Source organism: Erinaceus europaeus, chromosome 3 (assembly GCF_950295315.1).
Source record: "Erinaceus europaeus chromosome 3, mEriEur2.1, whole genome shotgun sequence".
Lineage (NCBI taxonomy): Eukaryota > Metazoa > Chordata > Mammalia > Eulipotyphla > Erinaceidae > Erinaceus > Erinaceus europaeus.
Genome location: NC_080164.1, coordinates 65573659 through 65589533, shown reverse-complemented (window position 1 = coordinate 65589533; position 15875 = coordinate 65573659). Strand labels below are relative to the sequence as shown.

Here is a 15875-nt window from a genome sequence, read left to right as displayed (position 1 = left end):
TTCTACTTTCTGCTGGCTTGTACCAAGGGTGGGGGTTTTGGTCAAGATGCTCAGCATCATTGTCTGCTAAGGAAATACCAATGAAATCAAAGTGAGATGAAATTATAATTTAAAAAAAATGAATAACGCCAAATTCTGGTTCTGACATGAAGAAACTGAACCAGCCCTACATTACTATGGAACTATATAATGACAGAAGCACTATAGAAAAGCATGGGTAATTCTTGAACAGCTGAAAATGCACTTGACTATCTGACCCTGAATTACTACTAAGCAATAAAAAAGACATTAGATATTGATCTACAAAACTCAGATGGTTCTGAAGGGACTTAGGTTGGATGTGGGGGGAATCACCAATCATATAAGATTAAGTACCATTTGCTTTCATTTATGTAGTATTTTTTTAAACTATAAAAGTGTAGAGATGGTAAAGAGATTAGTGGTGGGCAAGAGTGGGTAGGATCAGAAAAGCAGCATGAAGCTCGGGAGTGATGAGACTATTCTCCAGTCTGAAGTGTTTCTGTATCTTGGTGGTGTTCAGAGTGTGCACAGGACACAGAATGATATTAAACTAAATGCACTCACTTAGGTGAGTGCCTGTAAAGCAGGTGAAATCTAAATAATGTCAATGGGGTGTCAAAAACAGCTCACTGGGTAAGACTTGTGCCTCCCCATGTGCGGCCTAGGTTCAAGCCTTGGTACCTCATGGGAGGCACTCTGGAGTAATCTCTCTCTCTCTCTCTCTCTCTCCATATAAATGTATATATATGTTTCTCTCTCTGCTTCTCTGTATGTCTATCTAAATGAAAAAAGTGACCTTGAATGAAGAAATTACACCAGCTCTGGCCCCACAAATTAAGTCAGTATCCTGTGGCAATGTCAATTTCCTGCAGGTTGTGGGGGCTTGGTGGTGGTGCACCCAGTTAATCATACATAGTGTGAAGCTCAGGGGCCAGGCGGTAGCACATTGGGTTAAGTGCACATGGCGTGATGCGCAAGGACCTCGTAAAGATCCCTGTCTCCACACCTGCAGGGGGTTCACTTCACAAGTGGTGAAGCAGGTGTCTTTCTCTCCCCTTCCCTGTCTTCCCATCCTTTCTCAATTTCTGTCTGTCCTATCCAACAACAATCACAACAATTGGGTGGAGGGTAGATAGCATAATGGTTATGCAAACAGTCTCTCATGCCTGAGGCTCCAGAGTCCCAGGTTCAATCTCACACACTATCATAAGCCAGAGCTGAACAGTGCTCTAGTTTAAAATTAATTAATTAACTAATTAATTAATTAAAAAAAACAATAATAAATAACCAGGGCAACAAAAGGGAAAACATAGCCTCCAGGAGCAATGGATTCATAGTGCAGGCACTGAACACCATCAATAACCCTGGAGGCAAAAAAAAAAAAAAGAAAAAGAAAAAAGAAACAACCTTGTTTTAAAAAAGCAAAAAAACAGTATGAAATGCAAGGACTTCCACAGGATCCAGGTTTGAGCCCCCACTTCCTATCTGCAGAGGGAAAGCTTCATGAGTGGTAAAGCAGGTCTGCAAGTTGTCTCTCTGTCTCTCTCTCTCTCTCTCTCTCTCTCTTCTTCTTCTTCTCTATCTCCCCCTCCTATCTCAATTTCTCTCTGTCCTATCCAATAAAAATAGAAAGAATGGCCTCCAGGACCGGGGGGGGGGGTGTCATAGTGTCGGCACCAAGCCTCAGTGATAAACCTGGAGGCAAAAAAATAAAATAAAATGATGCATGTTGCTGCTTTGGGGGTGGGGCTGAATACAAGTTATATAGGATCTCTCAGCATTATTTCTTACATCTGCCATATAAATCTCCAATCATCTCAAAATATACAAGCTAAATAAAATCTCTATCTTACTATGGTCATAGCTTAACATACAAGAAAGGTAGTAAAAATAAGCTTTATCATAATATTATGGACACAAAATCAAACAGCTTTTTAATTTAGTACTTCCTCGACTTTTTGATATATAGGTAAGTGACTTTATTTGAAAAGATGCCTGATTTAATTAACATAAGATGAGGCTCAGAGCAGAGATGAGGTGGGGAGGAGGCAGTCCCATGTCCAGGCTGGATTGAGTCACCTGTCCCCCACAGCCCGTTCCCTGTGGAATAGTGTGATGTCATCAGTGGCTCTGGAATCTTGGAAGCTCTTTGATCCCACACACTTGGCTACAGCTCTTCCCCCACCGTGAGGCTGTGTTGTATGTGAGGGCCTCATTCTGGAGAGGCAAGAGGTGCTCACAGGCACAGGCATCCCTCACTCCTGTGCGGGCTCAGTTTGGGATCCTGATCTGTGTTTCTCCACTGAACCCCAAAGGACAAAGATGAGGAAACACCTATACGGTGGCATGAAATGATCTCAAACGTAGCGGAAGAGAGGTGTGGGCAAAAGGGAGGAGGAAATGAAAATCCAGGGAAAAGGAGAATGAGCAAACGTGACTCACGAAGAACTGGGCCATCTGTGGTGCCTTGAGTCTTGGAAGCAGTGAGGAGGGTGAGAGGGATGAGGAGAGAGTGGGGCACCAGTCATGAGGAGGCCTGACCTGAGTGAGGGTGACACACTGGTCCTCAGGGGCCTTTTGGCACTTGCTGCCTCTATCTACCTCCAGGGCTGTCCCAGAAAGGTGTGGGCCACTCGGGTCACATTCTCCCCAGGCTTGACTGCCAGTGACTTCCCTGCAGTTCACTTACGTGCTTACTTATGACAGGGTACAGGCATGAGGTATCCAGTGTGACCCTAGTGGATGTGTGACTGAGGTCCCCTCATCAGACAAGTTCTAATTGCAAATCCCACTCGAGAAACATGTCCTAGACAAATTCAGCAGCTGCTTCCTCATCCATCAACCAGGTATGTTTATCAGCCAGACCTCCCTGGCCTGTATCAGGATAAAACAGGGTGATTGATTCTTCCTGTACTGACCCAAGTCTGCTGCTGGGTGAGCCATCAATAGGTGTTAGTGTGATTGCTGCCATCTAATTAAAGATCAGGTTTCTCAAGAAGCAGGTTAAACAGAAAGAAGCAAGTCAGTCAGCAACACACAGGGTCTCCTTCATTTTCTGTACACAGAAGACAGGATCCCTCCCCCTGCCTTGTCAGCCTCCTCAGAGACTACCCCAAGCCAACAAAATCCAGCAAAGGAGACCCATGGAAGGCAAGGCAGGTATGTGTGGCCATCAACCCATCATCCACAGGCTCGAGGTGAAGGACAATGTGAGGACATCCCACTCCAGCATCACTGCTGCTGCTCTGCTCTTGACTCTGGCTCTGTCAGAGCACAGGAAAGGGTGTCCAGGTGAGGTAGGGAGGCCACAATCTTGTTCACTCTAGACATGAGTGAGGACCTCTGTTACTAGAGTTTTGGTTTGATGTTTTTGTTTGTTGCCACAAGGGTTATCACTCAGGCTCAGTGCCAGCACTACGAATCCACTACTTAGATTTTGGGGTGTTTTTTTTGTAACTTTAAAAAATTTTTATTTATAAAATGGAAATATTGACAAGACCATAGAATAAAAGAGGTACAATTCCACATATTTCCCACCACCAGAACTCCATATCCCATCCCCTCCCTTAAAAGCTTTCCTATTCTTTATGCCTCTGGGAACATGGAACCCAGCCAGGATCATTATGGGGTGCAGAAGGTGGGAGTTCTGGCTTCTGTAATTGTAAATCCCGCTGAACATTTTCTGTGATTTTTATTAGATAGGACAGAGAGAAATTGAGAGAGAGTGGGGAGACAGAGAGGGGAAAAGGGAGCTAGGCAGTGGCACACGAGTTAAGCTCACATGGTGTGAAGCACAAGGATCCATGCAAGGATCCCAGCTTGAGCCCCTGGCTCCTCATCTGCAGGGGGTCACCTCACAATTAGTGAAGGAGGTCTGCAAATGTCTGTCTTTCTCTCTTCCTCCCTATCTTTCCCTCCTCTCTCAATTTCTCTCTGTCTTATAAAAATATAAATAAATAAATGGCTGCAGGAGCAGTGTATTCATAGTGTAGGCCCTGAGCCCCAGAGATAACCCTAGAGGCATGAAAGATAGAAAATTGCTAAACTGCTTCAAAGTTCACCCCTGAAGTGGACCGACCCCCTGCAGGTGAGGAGTGGGGACTTGAACCTGGGTCCTTGGTAATACGAGGCACTTAATGAGTTGTGCCAGCATCCGGCCCAAGGTGCTGTTTCCATTGTTGCTGCAGCTGCGGGTGCAGTTGTTGTTTTCCAGAGCACTGCTCAGCTCTGGCTTATACTGGTGCTGGAGACTGAACCTGGAAGCTCAGAGCCTCAGGCATAAAGGCCTTTATGCTGTCTGTCTCCCCAGCTATCTCTACTAGTGAGTTTCATAATTACATCCATACAGGTGTCTTCTGAGCAGAAAAAAAATAAGGAAGTAAGATGCACAAGAATGTACTGTTGACCTGGCAAAAAATAAAAAGGCAAATATTAATTCAATCCCAGCCCTCCTTTGAAAACAAAAGGTGAAGGTCATTTATTCTCATATTTCTTCAGCTGTCACATGCGAAGCCCTCAAGATGGGCAGGAAGGGGAGAACCCAGTATTCCCCAGATGGGTTCTTCCCACCATTCCAGAGTTCCTCCCTTCCCTGCAGCCCCCCAAAAGAGGATCCCTCTGGCCTCCAATTACACCACTCTGGAAGCTGTCCCTGGGCAAAGGTCCAGAAGGAAGAGAGGCCAGAAGAGGAGGAACCTGGCAGAAGTCAGGGCAGGTTTGTGCTGAGACATTCCTCTATTCCCTCCCTCAACCCCCAGCGACTGCAGAGCAACTCTGCATGTCACTGTGTCCTCATGATGCAGGGTGAACCCAGCATTTCAGGATGGGTCAAGTTCACAGTCATATTCTCACGGGGAGTCTTACTCCTGCAGCTGCCCAGGAGAGTTGCCCCCTGGCCTCCAACTCCTACTCCTCTGAGACTTTCTCCCAGCTACAGCTCTGGAGAAAAGGGGGGCAGAAGAGGAACGTATGGACTGTCCATCATGTGGAGGGAACAAAACTCAGGATGAACAGGAAGAGAAGACCCAGTTACCGCCCCGAGGACCAGGAAGCATTCTACCGACTTCTGGGTGTGTGTTCTGAGCTGAACTGAACAGGAACTTGAAGAGCTTCTAACTCAAGAATTGGGGATAGGAGGGGCCGTGGGGAGGGGATAGTGGATCTAGAGTCATGCTCAGATCCCAAGCTGAAATGTATGCAGGCAGCACAGAAGCAGTCACCCCAGGTTCCCACCTCGCCCCCTACACACACACACACACACACACACACACACACACACACACACACACACACACACACTGTACTGATAGGGTTTCAATCTGAGACAAGTTCTTGGAAGAAGTGGGAGAATTCGGGAAGCTCATGGCTGAGTGTTCCATTATCAAGATATTTCCAGGGCAAATCAAGAGGCCTCCTCAGTTTGTGGAAATTCTTTCATTCAGTCCTTTCAGTTATGTTTTTTATTATTATTTCTTTATTGGGGAATTAATGTTTTACATTCGACAGTAAATACAATAGTTTGTACATGCGTAACATTCCCCAGTTTTCCACATAACAATACAACCCCCACTAGGGCCTCTGTCATCCTTTTTGTCAGTTACAGGTTTTTGTGGTTTTTTTTCTTTTAGTTTTTTTTTTATTTGTGCTGTTGTTGGATAGGACAGAGAGAAATGGAGAGAGGAGGGAAGACAGAGAGGGGGAGAGAAAGAGAGACACCTGCAGACCTGCCTGTGAAGCAGCGACCCCCCTGTAGGTGGGGAGCCGGGGACCTGAACCAGGATCCTTGCACTTTGTACTACATGTGCTTAACTGCTGTGCTACTGCCTGGCCCCCATCAGTTTCCGTTTTTAAGACTGATGAGAATACAAAGAAGAGCTTGCTGTCTTTGTGCTCAAGATGGGAGGGCACAGTAAGTGCTTAGGACCTGTGACAGAAATAAGACCCTGCACAGAAATAAGTTGCTCTCCACCTGTGACAGATAAAAAAGAAAAAAGAAAAGAAAGAAAAAAAAAAAAAGCCCCACCTGCAGGGGGAAAGCTTTGCAAGTGAAGTAGTGTTGCAGGTGTCTCTCTGCCTCTCTCCCTATCACTCCCCTCTTGATTTCTCACTGTTTCTATCAAACAAAATAAAGATAATTAAAAACAGTTTTGGAGGGGGGGACTCCGGCGGTAGCGCAGCAGGTTAAGCGCACGTGGCGCAAAGCACAAGGATGAGCTTAAGGATCCCAGTTCAAGCCCCAGCTCCCCACCTGCAGTGAAGTCGCTTCACAAGCGGTGAAGCAGGTCTGCAGGTGTCTGTCTCTCTGTCTCGCCCTCTGTCTTCCCCTCCTCTCTCTATTTCTCTCTGTCCTATCCAACAACGACATCAATAACAACAATAATAACTACAACAATAAAACAACAAGGGCAACAAAAGGGAATAAATTTAAAAAAAAATTTTTTTAAAGCAAGGCATGACACCTAGAGACAGGGTGTAAGCAAGGGTACAACAGCTTTATAAAAACAGTCTAATTAGGAAAGAGCTGAGAAGAAGCACTAGGACCCAAAGGAGAACTGGGAGCGGGAGTACACTCAGCTCCCCTAATGTAACACCCACAAGCCACATTTAACTGTTAGGACTGAACTTGATATGAATTAAGTAACTTCAGGCTTCAGCTCCTCAGTCTCACAGGCTGCCTTTCAAGTTCTTAGTCATCACACAGGGCCACTGGCTACCAGATGGAGCAGCAAAGATATGGAATATTTTCCTTTTTTTAATTTATTTTTATTGGACAAAGACAAAGAAACTGAGGCAGGCAGGAGAAGGAGAGAGACAGAGAGAGACCTACAGCCCTGCTTTACCACTCATGAAGCTTTCCCCCACACGTGGGGGCCAGGGACTTGAACCTGAGTCCTTGTGCACTGTAATGTGTATGTTTAACTAGATATGCCATCGCCTGACCTCTGGAATATTTTCTTTATCACAGAAAGTTCTAGTGCACAGAGCCCTTGTGAGGGTCAAGCTCACCTGAGAAGGGTCAAGGAGGGTGAAATGGTCCATCATCCCTCTGGCCCCTCTGCTGTGCAAATGTCATTGTCCTGCACGAAGAGCAAGGCATAGAGAGGAATCAAGTGTACCTAGGGGCGTGACTCCAATCCCTGGTGGACAAGCTGCAAAAGGGGAGGCCAGGCCATTGTCTTCAGGGAATGAGGAGGGCTATTAAGGGGAGGCAGCATGCCCAGTGTCCCCAGAGGGCACATAGTCTCCATGCCGCAGTCATCAGACAGCACAAGCAAAGGCAGAGTCACAGTATAATGACATTTTGGGCTAGAGTAAAAATGTTCAGTTCTGAGAACTGGCTCACCATCTCTGCAGTAAATACACACATCACCACCTTCCACCAGGTTGAAGATGAAATAACAATCATAAAATTAGTGTCCACAGCTGAAACTTGCTCTGTGTGTTGGAGAACAGAGAGGCAACTGTCATCAGGAGGCTTAGAACCCTCCTGAAGGAGAGATTTCCACCTCCTCTCCCACAGGATCCGGAAGTTCCCACAGCTCATCAACCTTTTTTTTTTTTTTTTTTAATTTTTACTTATAAAAAGGAAACACTGACAAAAACCAAAGAATAAGAGGGTACAACTTCACACAGTTCCCACCACCATAACTCCATATCCCATGCCATCCCCTGACAGCTTTCCTATTCTTTAACCCTCTGGGAGTATGGACCCAGTGTCATTATGGGTTGCAGAAAGCGGAAGGTCTGGCTTCTGTAATTGCTTCCCTGCTGAACATGGCCATCAATCCTTTCTTCCTTTGCAGAGGACCCCATCATTCAGACCTTCTTGGAAGCTGACATTTTCCTCAAAGTCTCTGATAAGGTATCTGCACCACCAAATGACGAGGGACAGAGGGGTCTGTAGTCACTACTCCTTAGGGCAGGTAGAGAGGATAGAAATTATCTGGGCAGGAATAGCCCTTCAAAGACCTGCTCTCAACACACAAGGAAGCAAGACCGCCAAGCCCTGCCCTGCCCTGCCCTGCCCTCTAGACATCTGCTCCCCAGAGTCTCTACACGTCCCCACACAAAACCCCGAGTTCTCCCACTATGGCCTTCCAGAACCGTCTCCCTCTTTCCAGACACCCCATCACAGTCCCATCTCCCCACAGTACCTGCTCTCCATGGTGGTCGAGTACTTCGGCCGGGTCGGGCTGCCTGGACACCTCTACAACAGGATTCACTTCTTCCTGGCCCTGTGAGTGCCTCCTCGGGGGGCTGCTTTCACAAACCCTCAATTCCCACAGCCCCTTTGCCTCATCAGAAGATTCTGAACAATAGTTTCTCTTGGTCAGATGAGGCTTTCACAGGCCACATGGTCTTGGGGATGGGAGAGGTGATGCATAAGGTTCAGAGATGGCAACTGTGGTCAGGAAACACCACATGCTACCAAGAGACTGACTGGCCTGAGGGGGAAGCCCCGGGGAAATGGCAGGCAACCAGACACTGGGCCTGAGTCTCAGGACCCGGGCCATCTGCAGACAGGTCTTCCCGGGACGTGTCTCTTGAGTGCACCGCAAGGAGACTGGGTCCTCCGGTATGACCCCCACAGCCTCTCTCTCCTGCTGGCCCAACCTCCTCTTTCCCACGGCAGCTATATCGCATCAGACATGGAGGAAGACAACCCCATGTCCAAGAGGAGCATCTTCCAGTTCCTGCTGGGCAGAGAGCACTGGCCAGAGCTCTACAAGGAGTTCCTGAAGCTGAAGATAGAGTTCTTCCATGCAATGGAGTACCGAGCCTGGGTCACCCCAGAGCTGTGTGAAGAGGTCTGTCAGGCCCACCCCTCCAGGGTAAGTGAGGTGGGTGCTTCCTCCAGGCACTCACCCCACTGTTTCCCTTTCAGATCCAGGCCCAGAACCCACACCACTGGGTCTGGGGCCGGGTGCGACAATGTGCCCCCTAGGATCCTGAGAATGAAGCAGGGTCTGCAGGTGGTCCAGGTGAGTGTAGGCCTCACCCTGGGGGATCCCCCTAGACACAAGGCTGGTGAGCATGGGGAGAAAATACTACCGCCTACCCCCCCACCCCCAGAAGGGCCCTGAAAACAACCCTGGTAAAGAAAGTGATCAATTTGTGTCTTTCTGAAAACTCTCCCAAAGGTTTGGTTGTGGAATTGCTTCTAATACAACACAAGATTCTGATTTGCATTTATTTTTGTTTTTAGGCAGTTTTAGGAATGCTGATGCAGGCAATGAAAAACTTCTGCAAGGTTTTGAGCTGAAATTTTAAAACATAAATTCATGGAAAACACTAAGGTGTCCTTTCTAGAAAAGAGGCTATTATGACAAAGGCTCTTGGGATGAAAGAAAGATAAATTTCAGCATGTCATCAAAACTCTGTGTCTTACTACTACACGAAGCTACAGTGCACTAAGGTAGAGACTGGAAGAACATGTGTGTGAACAGAAGCCTCTAGGGCTTACTGGTCTCTAAAAAGTAAGATGCCTTGAAAAAAGAAGAAAAGGAAAAAAGTACATTTAACACTCTGAGGAGCACATAATAGATGGCATTTACTTAAAAAAACAAAACAAAAAAAAAACCTCACCTGACTAGCCAGCACCAGGCTTTCTAGAAGGTTCTTTCTTCACTTTACATTCAGTTTTTTTTTTAATTTTTTATTCCCTTTTGTTGCCCTTGTTTTATTATTGTTGTAATTATTATTGTTGTTGTTATTGATATTGTCATTGTTGGACAGGACAGAAAGAAATGGAGAGAGGAGGGGAAGACAGAGAGAAGGAGAGAAAGATAGATACCTGCAGACTTGCTTCACCACTTGTGAAGCGACCCTCTTACAGGTGGGGAGCCAGGGGCTCGAACTGGGATCCTTACGCCGGTCCTTGTGCTTTGTGCCACCTGCGCTTAACCCGCTGCGCTACCACCCGACTCCCTACATTCAGTTTTTATATCTGTATTTACTTGAAGAAGGGGTAGACAAATCTTCAATTAAATTCAAAAGGAACCATGTGGTACAGACAAAACAAACTCTTGGATTTTAACTGCAGGACTGAATTTAACAAGAAGGGTGGTACGGTTGATGGGAGAGGCAGAGGTCCAGTGGACTCTGGTAGAGGTCACAGGTACTTTGGTGATGGATGTGATGTGATAGGCATTTGAAGAGGTGTGAACTTAAATATTCATTCTTGAAACACACAATGCTGTGAACTGATAATACCTCAACTTAAAAAAAAAAAAAAAAAAAAAAAACCTTTGTGCAGGCAAATGTTCTAGAACAATCCTGTGAACTGAGTTAGGCTGCCTCACTGCAAAGGCAGAGCCACTGCTGGCCCCAGAAAAACAAGAGAAGAAGGAGAAAGGGGGGGGCAAGTGTGCTCTGAGAAAAACCTAGTTGGGCAGAAAGTTGAGCCGCAGGTTTTTAATTTGAGGGCCATATGTCAGGCATCTCAGAACTCCAGAGAAAACAAAGCATCACGGCAGCTCCGTAGTCAGTGCCATGTAGGTGAGCAGCTGCCTGTACCTGGGCCCTCACATGTGCTCCTGGCAGCCCCTACTGCTCACCCTAGCCACACCTTCACTCTGAGACCCGGGGTGGGAACCTTTTTTCTGCCGAGCACAATTTGGATATAACACATGCATACACATTTATGAACTTAGAAATTAGTACTTAATGAATTCCAATGAATTCTGCCTGCTGTTGCCTAGGCAGGGCCTGACCAAAGAATTCAGTCCACCATACATCCCCCACAGACCTGATGTTCCCCACCCCTGCTCTGTGACGTAAGATGGAGCAAAGCAAGAGGATGATGAACAACTAAGCTAAGCTGCCTTCTGCACAGGCAGGAATTAAGGGTAACAACTAAGATTTGAGGGGCTCCACATTTATCAAACAAGACTTTTCTGGAGTGACTACAATGGGAAGCAGCCAGTGTTTTTCAGAATGGGTAGACCTGGTGGCCATAGGAAGCAGGAACAGACAACTGAACGTGAACTTTTGTTTTTGCTTTAATTTTATTTTGGATAGAGACAGAGAAATTGAGAAGGGAAGAAAGGAAAGAAAGAGACAGATGCACAGACACCTGCAGCACTGTTTCTCTACTTGTGAAGCTTCCCCTACTCTAGATGGGGAGCAGGGGTTTGAACCTGGATCCTTGTGCATTAAGACCTGTGCTCTACCACTGCCTGGCCCTGTAAGCCTTTGTATGAGAAACAGTCCTTTTCACATATGCTTAAGCAGCACAGAGAGGTAGCTCGGTAGGGTTTAACCTAACGGTCTGTTGTACAGGCTGGGCGTCTATGACATCTACCCACAGTTTGTCTTCACTCTTTCAAGGTTTCCAGGTCTTCTTAAGGTCCTCTCATCCTTAAAGCACTTTCTGCAGAAAAATGCTCCCCTGTACGATCTCTGCAGTTCAGTTATGGGGCAGAGAACAGGATTCGGTCATGCCTGTGCCCCTGGCGTCTGCAGGTTTCAGCCAGCAGTGAAGGGAAGGAGAGGTGAAGCCAGTGGGCACTTGGAGGGCATTCCCTAGACCGGAAGCCTGTCAGCACTCACTTATGGTAGGTAACATGCAGGTTTACAAAGGCTCATGGGGCCAGGCGGAGGTAGAGCGTATGTGTTACAATCACAAGAACCTGGGTTTGATCCTTGGCACTACACACGCATCAAAAAGAATGTCGTCAACCAGAATAGGCTTTATGAGAGAAAGAGCAGAATAAAAGGTGACAAACAAATGGTCTGGAGACAGCATTGTCCTTGTTTAATGTGACTCCAATGAATAAAACAAAGCCTCAGGCATGTGCAGAGATGCCAAACGGCCTCCTCAGCAACCCGCCCCCCCCCAGCTTTTTTTAGTCTACATATTTTGAAAAAGAGAAAGACTGAGAAGTGAGAAAGGGAGACACCAAAGCACAGCTTCACCATCCATGAAACTTGGTGCTGCCCATGGTGCAACCGCAAGTTGCCAGGAATCCAACCCAAGTCTTCGTACTCTGTTAGACAAGCAGTCTACCTACTGAGCTCTCTCAACCCTTCATTTTTTAAAAGACTTTATTTTATAGGGCTTGGGAGATTAGCATAATAGTTATACAAAAATACTTCAATTCCATGTTCAGCAGAGAAGCAATTACAGAAGCCAGACCTTTCACATTCTGCACCCCATGATGACCCTGGGTCCATACTCCCAGAGGGTTAGAGAATAGGAAAGCTATCAAGGAGGGGATGGGATACGGAGTTCTGGTGGTGGGAATTGTTTGCAATTGTACCCCTCTTATCCTGTGGTCTTGTCAATATTTTTTATTTTATAAATAAATAAAAAAATAAAAGACTTTCATGCCTGAGGTCCCAGGTTCAGTCCCCAGCACCACAATAAGCCAGAGATGAGCAGTGCTCTGGTGTCCCTCTCCCTCTGTATCTCTCTCACTAAAATTATTAAGAGATTTATTTTATTACACATAGAGGATATTGGTTCTCATTAGACAAGAAAAAGACACATTGTACAAGGCAGGGTACCACTCAGGTACATGCAATGACAGGGATTAAACCAGGAACCTCAAGCATGAGAGTCCAACACTCTTATCAGTTGAGCTATTTCCCCAGTCACCCTTCTTCTCCCCCTTCCCCCTTTGAAAGAGAGATCACAGCATTGATGTTTCCTTCAGTGCAGAGGGGTAGGCCAGGCTCAAACCTGAGTGGTGCACCATCCAAATGAGCTATTCCGCCAGCTCTAGTCACCCTGCTTTTATTTCTAATTAGGAGAAAGGCTAAGTCTGAAGGGAAGCACACTTCATGCCCACCTCCTGCCAGCCTCACCTATGCTTCATATGTAGGAGCAGGTCACTTTGCATGCAGTCTAAATGCTCATCTCCTCTGCTAGCAAATCACATGAGTTTTGGTAAGAGCCTCAGTAGAGACATATTTGCTTTATTTTTTTGGGGGGGGGGTTGTGTGGAGTGGGAGGATAGAGAGATCACAGCACTGAAACCTTCCCCAGTACTCCCCTGCAGTGTACCAGGGGCTCAAACCTGGGTCTTGCACACGGCACAGCAGGCATCCTGCCTGGTGAGCTACGTCGCCAGCCTCATCCTTTTCACTTCTACAGCTAGACAACATGTCCAGGATATGGAAATACACAGTCATCAGATAAATCTTGCAGCTTTTGCAAGTTCATGATTCAACTGTTCTTTTAGGAAGCACAGAGATTACATAAAACACTGGACGGTGGGAAACTTTCTTCTGTTTGTATGGGACCCTTGACACATAAGACACCTTTCTATGAATGTTTAACATCAGTCCAGAAGCCCCTGGCCACAGATGTACGTTTTCTAAATCTTGGGTGGAAATGAACTGTCTCTTAATTTTCATATATGCGAACATAATGCCTGAAGACCTCACTGTAGTAAAAATTCTCTATTTGGTATTTATAGTAGGTTTCGTGTCAAGCAATTCTTGAACATATTATAAAGTTCCTGTTAGAGGAGATCGAGGATGAGGATGTCTATACAAACTTTTTCACTTTGGGGGTTGGGGTGGGGGCATCACGAGGGTTTCACCACAGCACCTCTCAATTGCCTTAGTACTTCCATGTGGTGTGGTGTGCAGAAGGGGCCCAGGTGAGCTAGCTCATCGACCTCTACAAACCTATTTTAGCTAGAACAACTGTGACTGGCTGGAAGTCCTTTAATTGCTATAGAGAGTCAAATTCAGTGACACAGCTTCTTCAATGATCTTGAGTGGGTTTTTTATTTGGTTGGTTGGTTGGTTTCTGTTTTTGTTTTTTTCAGCACAAAGTCACTTCATGTAAATCTTCGCAGCTGAAAGAAGTCAAAAAGTGGTAGCCAGCCTTCCCCTCTTCTCCCCACCCCCACCCCCAGCTAGTCTCTGAAGCCCCAATCAAGCAATTCAGAGTTTTGAAAACAAACCAATAAACATTTATTTACAAAAGTAAATTTTAACTCACTTTTCTATATTGTGTATTATTAATGCTGACAACAATAACCTCTGCCATATCTGAAATGCTTCGGTTTTAATACACTGAGGTTTGTGCAGCTCATTCCTCCAGTTATATAGTGGAACTTGTCTCCTCAGCTTTGTCGTCTGCTGTGCGTCTGTGCAGCACTGGGTTGCAGGGCACTTCTACCACGAGGCAGGATCACATAAGTCACATAACCATCAGCTGTGGGTTTCCAAGAAGCAAAGGGGCCAATCTTAGCAAAGCTCGAACTGGCATTTTCAGCTGTTTAAATTTGAAGAGGAGTTCAGCAAAGCTCGTGCTCCCTAGAGAAATGGAAAGATCGTGTCTATAAATAAATTCAGCCATACACCCCTTTTCATAAAGCTGCAATCAGTCAGTCATGCCAGAATGATTTTACCTTGGCAGGTCTTAATAAGCTACCTCTGGTCACCTTTGCATATGCTGTTTCTGAAATACCTTTGTTTTTAGCCTCTTGACTTCTGCTAGGTTTCTTAAAGTCTAACCTTACGCACGTGCAGATTAAGATACTTAAATGGAAGAATGCATACAGGTTTTTTTTAGTCACTCCTGTTCCCTATTTATAATTGTTTCTCCAGTTCTAGGTTCTTGGACAATCATTAACCCCATCTCTGGTTCCAATGCCCAGTGACACTGCTGTTTATTGGCTAAACTGTTTACAGGTCTAATTCTTGTGCCATGAATTGATAAATATCTCCGGACAGAGTAAAGGTGAATACAAAGTTTCTACAGTGAAGTCACTGCTGCTCAATTAAGCCCTGCCAAGCATGTCTGTTGTCAGTTTACTTAAGTAGCTAGTTCCTGTCACTTGGTCTAGCTTTTATACTTAATTTCAGAGAAGAGTTAATCCAAAACAACCAATTCTGACATAACCATGGCTAGAGGTCTCTAGAAAGCTTTTTTTTTTTCCCCATCAATGGAGTTGTACCACTCTTGAGTTTTTTCAGATAGAAAGAGGGAAAGATACCACAGCACTGAAGGTGTTTCCAGTGCAGTTGTGTTCATGGCAAAGCATGTTCACTTTATAGATGAGCTTTCTGGCCAGCCCTCTAGACAACAATTTAATTGAAGGTTTTTTAAGTAGCAATAAAACTAGTAATGGTGCTAAATTTTAGATCTGAATGATGTAATTTTCACCTTCCTCAAAAAAAAAAAATTCTTAAGAAATAGTGATATAAAAAGGTTAAAAGTAAGTAGACCCTTAATTATTCATGAAATAAATGGCTCATAGTTTGTCTTGAGGTGGAGAAGGGGAAAAAATGATATCTACAATTATTTTTTTTTTAATTTTTTAATATTTATTTTATTTATTTATTCCCTTTTGTTGCCCTTGTTGTTTTATTGTTGTAGTTATTATTGTTGTTGTCATTGTTGGATAGGACAGAGAGAAATGGAGAGAGGAGGGGAAGACAGAGAGGAGGAGAGAAAGATAGACACCTGCAGATCTGCTTCACCGCCTGTGAAGCGACTCCCCTGCAGGTGGGGAGCCGGGGTTCGAACCGGGATCCTTATGCCGGTCCTTGTGCTTTGCGCCACCTGCGCTTAACCTGCTGCGCTACAGCCCGACTCCCTATCTACAATTATTTTATAACTTCATTATCAAGTGACTCAACCTTGTATCATATTCTATATTCTAATATAGTCAGACACTAATATTTTTAATTCTCTAGTCTGAAAACATTAAAATCCACATATTACACACCCACTCACTTTAAAGCTTTAGAAATTAAGATATGATGTAAAAACAAAAAAAACAGAAAGTAAATGTTAGCTAACAAAAATAATAACATGAACATTATTTTATTTATTAGCATATATTATTTGGGATTCTTTGAAGATGTCAGAAGCCATTCTTTTCTAAATTTAA

General features: G+C 45.1%; 2 protein-coding genes across 3 annotated transcripts in view; one reads left to right on the top strand and one right to left on the bottom strand.

Moving 5' to 3' along the window:
- The first annotated feature begins 4575 nt into the window (after positions 1–4575).
- LOC103121652 (putative speedy protein E7) lies at positions 4576–8965 on the top strand. The gene is made up of 6 exons (XM_007532173.1): positions 4576–4735; positions 4893–5090; positions 7824–7882; positions 8172–8257; positions 8654–8828; positions 8906–8965. The coding sequence occupies exons 1-6, from the start codon at positions 4576–4578 to the stop codon at positions 8963–8965; spliced, it is 738 nt and encodes a 245-aa protein (XP_007532235.1).
- Positions 8966–13923: 4958 nt separating this feature from the next.
- ANAPC1 (anaphase promoting complex subunit 1) overlaps positions 13924–15875 on the bottom strand; it is a 105852-nt gene continuing 103900 nt past the window's right edge. For both annotated transcript variants that reach the window (XM_060187343.1, XM_007532163.3), the window contains exon 48: positions 13924–14292. In XM_060187343.1, coding sequence (XP_060043326.1) covers positions 14177–14292 — 116 coding nt within the window. In that variant the 3' untranslated portion in view covers positions 13924–14176. The remainder of the gene's footprint in view (positions 14293–15875) is intronic.

Excerpts from the sequence above, each read along its gene's own strand:
- LOC103121652 (XM_007532173.1), top strand. The coding sequence starts at position 4,576 with ATGGGTTCTTCCCACCATTCCAGAGTTCCTCCCTTCCCTGCAGCCCCC. Across the intron at positions 8,258-8,653 it reads ATTCACTTCTTCCTGGCCCT|CTATATCGCATCAGACATGG; the intron begins GTGAGTGCCTCC and ends TTCCCACGGCAG. Across the intron at positions 8,829-8,905 it reads CCCCAGAGCTGTGTGAAGAG|ATCCAGGCCCAGAACCCACA; the intron begins GTCTGTCAGGCC and ends TTTCCCTTTCAG.